The 15,417-nt window shown below is 38.1% G+C and overlaps 1 protein-coding gene across 1 annotated transcript in view; it reads left to right on the forward strand.

Moving 5' to 3' along the window:
* Positions 1-215: 215 nt before the first annotated feature.
* LOC107197140 (corticotropin-releasing factor receptor 2) overlaps positions 216-15,417 on the forward strand; it is a 240,909-nt gene continuing 225,707 nt past the window's right edge. Inside the window, exon 1 of the mRNA XM_022686204.2 lies at positions 216-628. Coding sequence (XP_022541925.1) covers positions 587-628 — 42 coding nt within the window. The 5' untranslated portion in view covers positions 216-586. The remainder of the gene's footprint in view (positions 629-15,417) is intronic.

Below are 15,417 nucleotides of genomic sequence, written 5' to 3' on the forward strand. Positions count from 1 at the left end.
ATTCCCACTGGAGCCCCAATCAGATCTTCTTACTGCCCCTTCCTGAACATCCCACATTCCCTAAATCCCACAACACCCTCAAAACCCCCCGTAACACCACAGAAACCCCCCATAACACCACCCCAGCCACTCTGAATCAGTGCTGGAGAGCAGAGCGCTCAGCAGAGCTCTGAAATTCTTCTGGACTTTGTAGTGTTTTCTTTGGCGCCACGTGACCGTCCAGCTGATCCGCGTTCATTTAGACAGACAGGCAGTGTGAGCTGAAGATCTGCAGAGTGACTTTCGGTGAAATTTCAGTTTCACAGCTTCTAAATCCACAGTTTTCAAAAGAATCTGGCTGGTTGAGGAGCTTCAGCTTCTCTGGACATAGTGGAATTTTGTATTTATGTCCTAAAATGCAGAGAAACTTCTCGGATTTGACCTCGTCCTCCATGACATGCTGACGTCCACCAGTGCTGAGGATTTGTATGTTCTTATCCTGGAGATGTAAATTATTTTTACATTTTTGGGGGGATTTATATATTTTTTATCTGGATCTTCTTATGTCTGGATGATGACCATCTTCAGCTTTACCTGAACAAAAACCATGGAGGCAACAAAGGTCTTAATTTGTCTTCTTTTCATCTGCGTAAGTACTTTTCTTCATTTTAAAATCCAATTTAAGAATAGATTCTGCCGTTTTCAGATGGTTTAAGATGTTCTTTGATGGTTTAGATGGTGAAAAAACTGGTCATCCAGACAAAAACATGCTCTATGTTGGTTTACCAACTCTTGACCATTGACCAGAGTATGTTGCTCTCGATTCTGATCATAAAAGAAAGTTTAGCAAAGTTTTAAAAAGGTTTTAGAAAGGTTAGCCTCTAAAATTACAGAAATAATGTTCTAAAAATGTTCTAAAAAACATGTGATGTGATATAAAGTTTCTCAGATAATAGTGTTTCCACCTAGATGAATTCTAACATTATGGAAACGTTTAAAGTAACATTCCCAAAACTAAAAATTAAAACTTTGATACAAAGTGATGTTGCAACAATGTTACCAGAACATTTAAAAACTCTACATAAAAACCTTCTTAGAAAGTGCAGACTGAAAATGACAGATTGAATGTTGTAAGAATGTTTAAAAAATGTTCTACTACAAAAAAATGTAACTCTTAATCATAAGATAAATCTTCCTAAATTTAAATTAAGTTTCTAAAATATTGCATTGTTACCAGAACCGTGCAAGAATATTCTGCTTATTTTTTAAAACCTAATTTTCCTTGTTTAAAGTAATTTAATCTACACATAGTGTGTAATTCTATCTATTTAATTAATGCAAATTAACTATCAAATACAGTAATGCACTTTTAGTAAATGTAATGATTTAAAGCAAATACAATGATGTTTGGATGTCATGTAATATTACCATAATATTCTAGATATATAATTTAAAATCTACTTTATTTCAGTCATTTAGTTCAAAATGTGAAACACTGTCACATCCTACCCCTGTTCCTTATAGACAGATAGATTAGATAGATGGATGGATGGATGGATGGATGGATAGATAGATAGATAGATAGATAGATAGATAGATAGATAGATAGATAGATAGATAGATAGATAGATAGATAGATAGATAGATAGATAGATAGATAGATGATGGATAGATAGATAGATAGATAGATAGATAGATAGATAGATAGATAGATAGATAGATAGATAGATAGATAGATAGATGATGGATGGATGGATGGATGGATGGATAGATAGATAGATAGATAGATGGATGGACAGATAGATAGATAGATAGATAGATAGATAGATAGATAGATAGATAGATAGATAGATAGATAGATAGATGATGGATGGATGGATAGATAGATAGATAGATAGATAGATAGATAGATAGATAGATAGATAGATAGATAGATAGATAGATAGATAGATAGATAGATAGATAGATGATGGATGGATGGATGGATGGATGGATGGATGGATGGATGGATAGATAGATAGATAGATAGATAGATAGATAGATAGATAGATAGATAGATAGATAGATAGATAGATAGATAGATAGATAGATAGATAGATAGACGGACAGATAGATAGATAGATAGATAGATAGATAGATAGATAGATAGATAGATAGATAGATAGATAGATAGATAGATAGATGATGGATGGATGGATGGATGGATGGATGGATGGATAGATAGATAGATAGATAGATAGATAGATAGATAGATAGATAGATAGATAGATAGATAGATAGATAGATAGATAGATAGATAGACGGACAGAGAGATGGATGGATGGATGGATGGATGGATGGATGGATAGATAGATAGATAGATAGATAGATAGATAGATAGATAGATAGATAGATAGATAGATAGATAGATAGATAGATAGATAGATGATGGATGGATGGATGGATGGATGGATGGATGGATAGATAGATAGATAGATAGATAGATAGATAGATAGATAGATAGATAGATAGATAGATAGATAGATAGACGGACAGAGAGATGGATGGATGGATGGATGGATGGATGGATGGATAGATAGATAGATAGATAGATAGATAGATAGATAGATAGATAGATAGATAGATAGATAGATAGATGATGGATGGATGGATGGATGGATGGATGGATGGATGGATGGATAGATAGATAGATAGATAGATAGATAGATAGATAGATAGATAGATAGATAGATAGATAGATAGATAGATAGATAGATAGATAGATAGATAGATAGATGGATGGATCTTTATTGATCCCTTTGGGAGGTTCCCTCAGGAAAATTAAAATTCCAGCAGCATCATTACAGTAAAACAATTAACATACACAAGGAATATTGGAAAGAAATAATATATATATATATATATATATATATATACAATATACAGTCCAGCAGGAGAGATATTGCACATTATTATTATTATTATTATTATTATTATTATTATTGCACTCAGTTTAAAATGATTGCACATAGTTTGGGTATGTTTTAATCAGAATAACACAGAATAAAGTCTAATAATAAGTAGTGAATAAATCAATCATTTACACATGTCTAATTAAGGCTTTATTAAGCAAGTAATAAGGCATTAATAAGCACCTAATTTGTGTTCCTTAAAATCAATTATAACGGTTGGTTTATTAAACAGCGTTTCTGGAACATTAGTTGGGTAAATTCTCATACTGAACAGAGCACACGCCCTGTACTGAATAAAAGCAGGGAAAACACCACGTTACACTACTGGAACTGATCCAGACTGGCGTCGCTCCATATCGACCTTCAGCTGAAAGTGCAGATCAACGATTCTTAGAAAACCAAAAAAACCTGCATAATGATCTGATAATGATCTGATAACAATGTGATCTGTCCGTCAAACCCAGCACACGTCAGTCAGAGATTAGATTAGGGTTAATATCTGCGTAGATGTTTAGTGAATTAAACCATGCGCTGCTGCTGAACAGCCGATACCCCGTTGTGTACTTTATCAGATCTGAGGTATGAAATGTGATTGGCTGTGATTCCTGAAGCTCTGTCAGTCACGCAGAAAGCAGCACAACACTCACGTCATGGAAAAGTGAAAACTGCCCCCCCAGGACAGACTGCAGTCTGTGGGAATTCTCAATTCATCCACTGAAAATATACACAGCCAAAAAAAAGGCAAGTGTTAAATTAATTTAACTCTTTTTCGGGGGTTATATAGATCCACACTCCATGGAGTTAAATCAACACTTTCAAAATAGTAAAATATTAAACACCATGCCAGAGTTCCTTTTCAACTCACATTTGTTTTTCTGTAACTTCCTAAATTATTACACTAACACTGGTTTTGGGATGCATCATCAGTGATGTTCCTGGGGTCATCGGGGGTTTCGGGTCTTTCAACATCAGACCCCAGCAGCACCAGCACCAATCCACGGGCTCGCCCTCTTTATCCAAAGCCAGCATGTGCCTTTCTCTGCGGCTTCTGAAATGGAGCGTATGGCTCCCCGCTTAGCAGCTCCTGTCACTATTAAACCCTACCAGAGCTTTGCAGGTTGAGCGTCCAGCAAACCCACGGCATCCCACCTCAATAGGTTAACAGAGGGCACGCCAGCCCCGACTTCTGCACTCCATCACCAGGTCTAGGTATTTAGCCTGCTTTCTTGCATGTGCCTCCACCATGTGTTCTTCCCATGGCACAGTGAGCTCCCAAAGCATCACCTGCTTGGTTGGATCTGAGTAGATGATCAGGTCTGGGCGCAATCTTGTCTGGGCGATGTGTTCAGGGACCTTAAGTTGTTTTCCCAAATCCACACTAAGCTTCCAATCTGGTGCTGTTGACAGCAGGCCTGACTTGTGCTTTGGTTGCACGTGGGGCTTTTCTCCAGCCCTCAGGAACGCGATGTTGGTCTTCCTTGGGCAGTGTCTGCTGGACTGAATCGCTGTGGTGACTGCTTCTGCAACTGCCCTGAGCACCTGGTCATGGCGCCAACGGTAACGGCCATCGGTCAAAGCCAGCACACAGTGGGCAGGTAGGTGTTTCACTCTTACCCCAGGTGTACAGGTTTGCAGGGCTTGGCAGTGTGTTGTAGACAGCTTGAACCAGGAAAGTGATGCGGCTGACATCAGCCCGCCAGAGGTCTGGCCATGAGATTTTACGCTACTCGGTCTTCTCCCACCTAGTCCAGGCACCCTGCTGGCTGAGTCCCACCATCTTGCTGGCTCTAACCTCTACACCAGCACGCACTTCCTTTTGGAGGAGATGTTGTCGCTCTCTTCCTTTGGCGCTGTCCACCTTGCTACCTGGGAACTATCCCAGGCCTGCTTGCCCTTTTGCCACAAGGGCCGTCCCCACAAGGGCCTTCTGCCTGAGCCGTGACTCTGCTGCCTGTAGCTCTCTGGCCGCACTCCACTTCCTGCCTGTCCGGACTTCGATGCCAGCCGTTGCCACCTTGGGTTCCCTGGAGTCCCTGTACTGCATGACCTCCCTTGTCCGGGTCACCACAAACTAACACTGAAAAGAGTTTAAAAAAATTATAAATGAGAAGAAGATTAGTCAATTGATATGACTATTTATTATTTAATTATTACAAGAAATCATTGCTAGGTTACCTGTAGTATGTGGCGGAGTAATACATGGCAACTTCAGCAGTTACAGTGCATTACCAGCTGATAATGGCACTCATGAGAATGCCTCTCAGCCAATCACATTGCAGGGTCAGAACTAACTGTGGTATAATATAAAACATATTCTGTTGTTTTTTGTTTATTAAATAATTGTAAATATGTTTTTCTTTATAGTTTGATGAGTTTAGTATTAATCTACAACACAGAACATTTTAAAATAATAAAAACAAACCACTGGATTTAAATACAGTACCAGTACCTTTGACTGGTATTGTATATTAGCTCAATGAAGTTAGTCTGAGACACTTGGTCTGGGGGAAGGGGGCAGGTCTTATCTGTATTGCTCAGGCTCTGGTTGCATATTTGACAATATGGCAATAAAAATGACAATTTTGGCATTATTTCTATTCTAACGGAAATAAATGGAACTACGGCGTCTATGTTTTTCTACAGTCATTAGTTTCAACATGTGGAAAGCTGTTAAAAAACAGTAAAAAAACACTTGTTATCATCAAAATACCAGGAGAACCCCGAATACTTCACTTCACAGCATCTACAATATCTACTGGCCTGAAGCTGAAGTCTTATCTGAGCCGGAGTCTGTAATATTCTGGGTCACTGGAGTGAAGGGTATTTTAATTTTTGGACAGAAAATCAGCCTAAAAAGCAGGATTCTGACCTGCCTGCTGTCAGATGATCTGATAAAAGCTCAGAAAAGCATTTAAAAATGTTCAAATGCATTTAGGTCTGAGGAGTGTGTGTAATTGGAGGAAGCGGGGGGGGATCTGAAGGAGCCTGAGAGCAGCGGGAGGAGAGCGCCGGGCTGTAAAACGGTAATTAATAGCGGTTAGCTCTTACTTTAAGTACTTTAAAAAGGAAATTAGAGGAAAATAAAAGCAGAAAGAGGAACGTGAACATTTTAAACCTCTAGTTCTGTAACTGTAACAGAGCTTTTACAGCAGTAGACCTGACCTGCTGCAGCTACAGGCCTTTATTGATGAAGCTAAGCTCCGCCCACAAATATCACCCTAGTCGTATGTGCCAACACCACGGCTGCAGAGTATAATATGAGAATTGGCCCGAACTGCATGTGTCAATTAACAGGTTGCTGATTGTAAAATGCAAATTGACCCCGAGCCACATGTGCCAACACCCTGATTAGTGAGTATAATATGGCAATCAACCCTAGTCTTATGTGGCAACACCCCGGTTGCAAAGTATAATATGTTAATCAGCCCAAACCACATGGTCAGGCTGAGTACCAAACTGATTCTGGGAATTGTATTAAAAAGAGTTTATTCTGCTTTTTCTAGAAAAAAATACTTTTGATCTGGAGCTCCTGTTGCTGTTCCTGTATGAGAACCAGTGATGTCATAACGCGTTACTCTAATCTGACCCTTTTTTTTAGTTACAAGTAATCTAACGCGTTACTATTTCTAATCCAGTAATCAGATTAAAGTTACTTATTCAAGTCACTCTCTCTCTCTCTCCACCAGTGGCGATTGCTCTAAGACTGCAAGGGAAGCTCAGCTTCCCCTAAAATGTAAAAAATAAGTGATTAAATATATACTGTTGTGTGTACATGTCACTGATTAAATATGCGCTACAACGCGCTGAACTTAGTTCAGAATCAGCCTCTTATCACTGGTAACGCCGCGGCTTTCCTCTCACTCATTCCCGCAGCTTCACAGCGCTGCTTTAAACAGCGCACAGACTTCAATAGCGGAGCAAAGCGCGCGGCCAAACGAGACGAGTCATTGGATAAACGCTGGGCTTTGTCCCGCCCATCGGACGCTCAGCGTCTCTGGGGGTCTATGGGGCAGTGGGCTGGCCTCGGCTTCTGCATGATGATTGGATGATCTGTCTGAGGCGGAGTGCATTTTCATTCTGTTCTGAGTCGAACCTGAGACTTTCCTAATCCTTATAGCGGCATTTTCTTTGATAAAAACGACTAGTATTGTGTTATCATTAAAAATAATTTAAATAATTCAAATGAATAAAGGGATTATTCAAGAAAATTAAAACTGTCCAAAAAGAAACTAAATTTACCTGCATTTTTTCCTTTACCAACTTTAAAGATTTTGCGTAATGTTTTTTTTACTGATCATTTTATGTTTTTTCATGTCATAGCGTATTTTTATGTAATTGTTCAATGTAAAGAATGGGTACATGTCAGGTCTTTTGTCTGTCTGCTTCTCATGTCTGTGTTATTCTCAGGTCTGTGTTTCTTTCCCAGTGTTTTTCCACTCACCTGTGTTCATTTGTAGCTCCGCCCCTTCGTCCCAGGTGTTTCCTGTTTCCTGTGTGTGTGCACCTCTATTTAAGGTCCGTGTTCCATTTCCCCGGTGTCGATCCTTGTACGTTTATCGTCTGTCAGTGCTCCATGTTTTCCCGAGTTTCCTCAGTCCTGTTTTTGGTAAAATCCCTGTGTATTTTGTATCTGTTTTCGTTAATAAATCCCTTTTTGTTTGCATTTGCGTCCGCCTCCGCGTCCTCCCTGCACCCGCACCTGACAGTACCTTTTTGTTGTGTAGTGAAAACTTGAAAATAATGCCTTTTGTTTACAAAAAAAAAAAATCTCAGGGAGAGTAGAATTTTTGTATAAATAAAACTACATATGTTAAGATGTAGGCCGAAATTGAGCTTCCCCTCCTTGAAAGACCAGCATCCGCCACTGCTCTCCACCTCACTTACACACACACACACACACACACACACACGCTCGGCGTGTCTTTAGTTTTCGCCCGTTTTCGTTTTTCGCCAGTTCTCGGGCTCCCTATCTCTTCATATAGGCGTTTTTTCCCGGCCGCGTCCCAATTCACTAGCCAGGGCAGCGGTCTGCACAGATCTGATTGGCCGAGGAGAGTGTTTGAAGATTTTACACCACACGTGATTGGTCTGCAAGTTTCCTGTGCAGAATTAAATTCTTTTCAGTAGTTTATGGGTTTGGGTCTGCATTGGAGAACGTCTGGGTCCGGACCCGGACCGCAGTCTGCATACATGTGATCCCTGGTCTAGACCATATACACGGTTCTGTTTTATAAAACCACTCCCTGCTGCCCAGCAGAGAACAACAGGTTCAATGTTCAGATTTACAGTGTTAAATATTTCAGGTCAAGAAAGACTTTCTTTATTTTATATTTTTTATTAAAAAAAATTATGTTAAGTTAATTTAAGAGAAATGGTCTTTTATTTTTAGAAAAAACTTATTTTTGAGGAAATAGTTCAACTTTAAATGTCTAGAGATACATTGTTGCTGTTAAAAATGCATTTACCAATAAAGGAAGTATTGGCAAAACTGGTTATAATGTTTATGTTAAGGCGGCGCCGTGGCGGGAGGTGGTGTCTGCAGCTGCTGAAAGTAACTAATAAAGTAACTTGTAAAGTAACTTAGTTACTTTTAAAATCAAGTAATCCATAAAGTAACTAAGTTACTTTTTAAAGGAGTAATCAGTAATCAGATTACTTTTTCAAAGTAACTATACCATCACTGATGAGTACTGTATGAGTTTTTTTGTCATAGTAAAAGAGAAAAACAACATCAAACAGCAATTATTTACTCAGAAAGAGACAAATGGAATTCCTCAAACGTTCCACAGCTTGAAGAAAAGTTGCAGAATCGTTTATTCAGCGCAAGTGATAAAACTCCATTTCACTCTGGATAAGAGGTGCAGAGCATTTTAATGCACACTGAACTGAATTTATTTGTTGCAGTTGCATTTTAATACTATAATGCATCTAATGGTTTCAATAATTACATTTTGTAAATTGATATTAAACTTGTGTCTTACTTCTGCCAAGAACCTGTGTTAAAGTTGTTGGTGTATCTCTTTTTAAGGTGTATTGTTTATGTTCTTCATCTGTTTTTCAGATAATGAAATCTGATTTCTTCATATATTGTGTATATATTTTTTGTGGGACAAGGTAAACCCAATAGTAATCAACAGCTTCATTTAAAGCCTTAGTGTTTTATATAATATTTACTCCTAACCATACAATAACTCACAAACCTGTATTAAAGCCCAGTCATGCAAAAAATATATAATAATAATAATAACAATAAAAACAGTGATATACCGCAAAACCACCAGAATCTTGAAATATATTGTGAAATACATTTTTGTGCAACAACCTGACAACACCATAGCAGCTTTCCAAGATACCATTAGGAAAACATAGTGTATCCAGCAAGAAATAGAACAGTTACACCAATAAACACATGTTTAACCAGTGCAGATCCATTCCACCAATAGAGTAAGTAGCCATTAGAAGGTCTGCAAAAATGGAATTAATATGCATTAACTTTATTATATACAGCATTTTGATTGGTACTTATGGCTGACCACCATAGTGACTAGTATTAACGAGTCTCCATTATGTTCACACTGTCCTGGATAAAGATAAAAAACTTTATTAAAGCATTATTTAACCCATTAAACCCTGTATGTAGGCATATACTTCAGTTATTCACTTTATTACAGCATTATTCTCACGAGTATCAGTATCAGTTTCACACGTGGTAAATAGAAGCATGTGGGACACAAACTGACCGATGCTAACTAAATATATTTTCTGCACTAATAACAGGATTTATAACAGAATAATAAGCCTCGAGTTTAAAAGGTTAAATTACAAAGCCATTTAAAACACTGATTTTCTCCCATGACGGATTAGGAAAGTCCAGTTCGGGGATGAAAATAAACATCACAGTTGGTGTAAACACAAACGGCCAAATAAATCACAGTGTTTGGCTTTAAATCTGACTCCCAGCATTCTTCACACAGTGCCGTTAAACAGCTCCAGCCACCCCCGAGCCGCGATTATTTACACAGCATCAATTACCACGTCGCACAAATAAGCAGGAGGCTTTAAGCTGGAGATAGCCGGGGTCTTCCCGTCCCTGGAGCTTTCAGCTATTACCCAGAGTGCACCATGCTAATGCACATCCTCTACAACACACCAACACAGAGCTCTAAATAAAACTGTTCTCAGAAAAATGTGGAAAAAAAAAACATTTTACTGATCTTTTCTTAAGGCAGTGATGGTTAGCGTTTTATTCTAATTACAATCAGAGAGCTGTGAAACTGAATAACATCTGTGTTCAGTGTTCTATCAGCGCTCTGTGCTTGGGTTCAATTCCTACTGATGCCATAGCCAACCGTAAGTGATGAGTCCCAAAGAGTATAACTAATAGTATTGACATTTAAAGGTCTGAAACTCTTTCTCAACCTCTTCCTCATTGTCTGCAGCAGCTAGTAAAAGAAAATATTCAGAAAAACGAGTCGATCAGAAAAAGCACCGTGTCTACGTCAACCTGTGCATTAGTATTCATGGCCCCGCCCACCTTGCCTCGGGACCGCTCACAGGCAGAGCTGAAACTGGGCGGAGACACCGTCTCGTCAGATAGAAGCTAAATAACAGAGCTAGGAACAGAATGCAGTTCATTCCTGTGTTATTTGTGCGAATAACACATCAGTGTTTATATACTTTACCCAGTAATTCAGAGCTAAGAAACAAATGGTTAGAATTAGTCTATGGAGGAAAAACACCAGCCAAGTACAACTGAGATAGGTAGGTGTATGTTTAGAACAGTTCTGATTACACTAGTTAAAAGTAAAAATCCACCCCGGGGTGGATTTTTACTTTCTGGACCTGAACTAAACACCTCTGTGTGTGAGTAACTATAGGTTTAAATAGGATCTCCGGTGGATTTGGTGTTTTACAGAGACTCTAAGACTAGGTCAGTGGCTGAACTGCACTTAGCAGGGTATTATTACACTGTATATTGTAAAGTAACATTGGAAAGACAGTTATTAGTGTAAAAATGTCTTTATTTTAAAACGTTTCTAACTGCTGTTCGTATATCTGCCTCGCATTGCTGTTAGCCAATCAGAGACAATGTGTTTGCATCTATGAATATTCATGAGCAAGAGCTGAAATCCTATCGTTTTTCCCAGCCCACTCTTCTATAGGACTAAAGCAGAGTTATACCGGATCACCGGAGCAATTTTTTTTTACAAAAAACAGCTCACATGGCATTCATTCATACTAGAGACCACAACTATTTTAAAGTGCACTCTCTCCTCTGATTGGTTAGAGCTGTCTGGCATGGAAGCATGTTTGCAGTGTAAAGCTGACTGCTTAAAATTAGTTGTTTTCAATAGAATTCGCAGCTCAGATAACAGCCAATCAGCCACAAGCAGTGAACGCTGCACATACTGTGTTCAGAGTGGAAGCAGTTTATCATGGAGCAGCAGCAGAGATCAGCATAAGAATTAGTTATATATGGGTGATAAATCAGGTTAAACTGCACCTGAACAGCCGTTTAGCTCAAATAAAAAAAATGTATTTGATAGTCAGGACAAATCAAAGTTGGATCACATTAATCCTTAATTTCAGCTTATTCTGGCTTCTCATTGTTCTTAATGGCTTTATTTATACTTTAAGTAGTTTTGAAACCAGTACTTCTTTAACTTCTACAGAAGTATTTTATTAAACTCTAGTATCTATACTCGTACCTACAGAGTAATGAATGGAGATACTTTTCACACCTTTTATATTTGACTGTATATATTAAATATTATATTTTAACAGTATATGAAGTAGAATTCTCCAAAAATTCTCTGTGTTTAGAGGAACTAGGCTGTGCTGAAGACGCTGGGGATTGTGGGTATTCATGACCGCTGGGCTGGAGTGGACGGCCTTGGTGAATTTCCCAGAAGTCATCAGTCATCATCTGTCATCAGTCAGTTAGTTCAGAGAAGCAGAGAGACGAGGACCATGTTTTACCCAGTGGGGTCTTATTTTGTCCTGAGGAAAGAAAACACACACATACACATATACAAATATATATTATATAATATTAATATAAATTATATACAGTACATTGAGAAAGCCTTCAGCCCCAGACACATTTTCACAGTTATGCTGTGACCTTGTATTATGTAATATGTACAGTTTCCAAAAGCTGGGTAACACCTTAAATTCAGTGGAATTGCAAGTATTTATTAGAAAAGTACAAGAAAACCAAACAAACAGACATCAAATTAAAGAAACAGTAAGTCACAGAGTACAAAAAAACTGAACAAACAAAGAAACACATAACCAGACTAACGATAAGACGTACAAGAACCGACAAGGGACGCTGGAACAAAGGGACTATTTATACATTCAAAAGGGTACCAGAAACAGAAAACACCTGGTGGCAGTTAACAAGGGGGCGGGGCTACAGATAATCACAGGTTTAGACAGGAAAGACACAGAGACAGACAAGAGAGACACAGAACAGGATGAGAACATGACATAAACAGTGTTTTACACATCTCTGCTGGATTTCCTCAGTCAGCTTTATGATGTAGAGTCTCCTGGAATTCAGGCTTTCAGTTAACAGCTGTGCTGAACTCATCGAGAGTTCATTACTTGAATTTCTTGTCTCTTAATAAAGTGTTTGAGAGCATCAGTTGAAGTAAAGTAGTGAAGAGGTAGACTTACAGGTATACAGTGAATATCTCTATTTGAATAAATCAAGAATTTTTTGGATTAAATCAGATGGTGAAACTGGCACTCATCAGGACTGCCCAAGGAAAGGAAGAGCAAGAGTTCCCTCTTCGTCTGTTGTAAAGGAAAAGTTCATTAGAGTTACAAAAATAAAAATAAAAAATAAAAGCGCAGAATGAGCAGCAGTTCAGTAACAGTTAGCGTAGCGTAGTTAGCTTGAAGCTAATACTTATTAGCACGAGTTCTTTGTTTTTTATCAGTTTTATCAGTTTTTTTTTCAGGGCAGCAGTAGAGGGGTAAATCCTCGCCCGGCTCGCCTCAGAATAAATTTAAATCCATTACATTTCCTTTAGGATACGCTCGTTTTAATCCGCGGCAGCGTTACGCAATTTCACTTTTTCACTTTTTCACATTTTTAGGTCAATTTCACGGCGCTGCATTAACTCCACAACGTCAAAGGATTCATCAAAGTATCATTAAGACTGAAAAATGCAGGAAACAGTCTTCAATAATGCCTTTCACTGACTTTCCTGCTCATCAGAACTGTAGAGGAGACAGAGAACAGGCTGTGTACGAGTCGCTGACATCTCAAAAAATGACAATATCATCAAAAAGTTCATTTATTTCAATAATTGAATTAAAAAAGTGAAATGCATCTGTTATATAGATTCATTACAAACATGCAGGGATCTATTGCAAGTGTTTATTTCTTTTTAAATGTTAATTATTATGGCCTACAGCTAGGCTTGGGAATCGAGAATCGATTCCTGTTGAGAATCGATTCCGTGTGTTTCGATTCCACGGAATCGTTTGGCACCTTGCTTAATGATTCTCTTATCGATTCCAGACAGCACGATCACGCAAGTTACGCATGTTACGCATGATTCAGTAAGCACGTCTTTTCAATGGCGTCCACTAGGTTAAAACGCTCGAAAGTTTGGCTTCATTTCACGCTACACAAGGATGGCAACAGGGCGTTTTGCAACCATTGTAAATTTTTGATAACATCGCCGGGAGGGAATACATCAAATATGCACAAACATCTGCGCACACAACATTATTAGAGAGTATTTGCTACATTTCCATATTGCCAGTTGCACATTGTTGTGGACATGTTGACCTTGTTGTTGAGTTTGTAAGGTCGTATGATATATAATTGATATATAAATGATATATAAGTAAACAAAGTTGGTGCTTATGAAACTGTTTGCTCTCCTTTTTTCCCCAAATTGGAATCGATAAGAGAATCGATAAGGAATCGAATCGTTTCACAGAATCGATAAGGGAATCGATAAGGAATCGAATCGTTTCACAGAATCGATAAGGGAATCGGAATCGGAAAAATCTTATCAATTCCCATCCCTACCTACAGCTAATAAAAACACAAATTTACAGACTGCGCACCATACAGCTTGATTAAGGGCATGTCAGTATGTCTTTGCTATCATAACGACAGGAAAAGTACATTTTAAGACTCAAACGCACGGCTCAAAACGAGTAAAAGAAATGTAATAATTGTCGTAATTAAATATGGGTGTGTCTTGGGCATAACGTGAAATGAACTTCGGTGAATTGCTATTTTATCGGCGCAGCTACCTGGACGCTAACATACCTTGAACCTTCATAAAACATTGCTAAACATTCTTATAATGTTCTGAAATTATTATTTTATTATTATTACTTTACACTCTGATCAGAGTATATATTCTCTGGAAAAAAGAGAGCACTTAAAAATGATGAGTTTCTTTGATTTTACCCAATTAAAAATCTCTGGAATATAATCAAGAGGAAGTTGGATGATCACAAACCATCAAACCACCAAACTGAACTGCTTGAATTTTTTGCACCAGGAGTAAAGCAGCATAAAGTTATCCAAAAGCAGTGTGTAAGACTGGTGGAGGAGAACATGATGCCAAGATGCATGAAAAAAAAACTGTGATTAAAAACCACCAGGATTATTCCACCAATTATTGATGAAGCTCTACGTCTTTTTTGATATTTCAGACATTTCTCATTTTCTGTAAATAAATGCTTTAATTGACAATATTTTTATTTGGAATTTGGGAGAAATGTTGTTTGTAGTTTATAGAATAAAACAACAATGTTCATTTTACTCAAACATAAACCTATAAATAGCAAAATCAGAGAAACCGATTCAGAAACTGAAGTGATCTCTTCATTTTTTACAGAGCTGTATATACTGTATGTATATAGGACCCTGTGTCCTCATATGTGGACGTTTCATTTTCTGCTTCTCTGCTTCTCTACACCATGATACTTCTCTTTTTTTAAATGTTGACAATGATGTTGGTCTGATATAGAGAGACTGCCCGCATCATCTAGTGGTCACAAGAAAACATTACTTCATTACACTGTCACGGTCTCGCTCTGTTCCCCTGTGTTTCTCCTGTAATTTTCCGTCACGTGTGTCTAATTTGTAGCTCCGCCCCTCGTTACCTGTCTCCCCAGGTGTTCATTGTTTCATGTTTAGTATAAATAGTACCTGTTAGTCTACGTTTGCGGTCGGTCTTTGCACCTTCCAACGTTGTCTGTCTCGTCACGTCCTAGCTATAGTTTTGCCACGTTTCTAGTTCTTTGTTTAGTTTGTATTATTTGTTTATCTCTAGTTTGTTACTATTCCTGGTTTTGTACATATTTACGTATTTATTCCTTTATATTTTCCCTAGCCCTGTTTAGTCACTTTCTGTTTAGCTTAGCTCTTTGTTGGTTTTCCCTGTTTGTTTATGTACATTTACTTATTTGTTATTCCCCTGTTTGTTTGTTTGTTTACTTATTATTC

The sequence above is a fragment of the Astyanax mexicanus genome, chromosome 8, assembly GCF_023375975.1.
Source record: "Astyanax mexicanus isolate ESR-SI-001 chromosome 8, AstMex3_surface, whole genome shotgun sequence".
In the NCBI taxonomy this organism is placed as follows: domain Eukaryota; kingdom Metazoa; phylum Chordata; class Actinopteri; order Characiformes; family Acestrorhamphidae; genus Astyanax; species Astyanax mexicanus.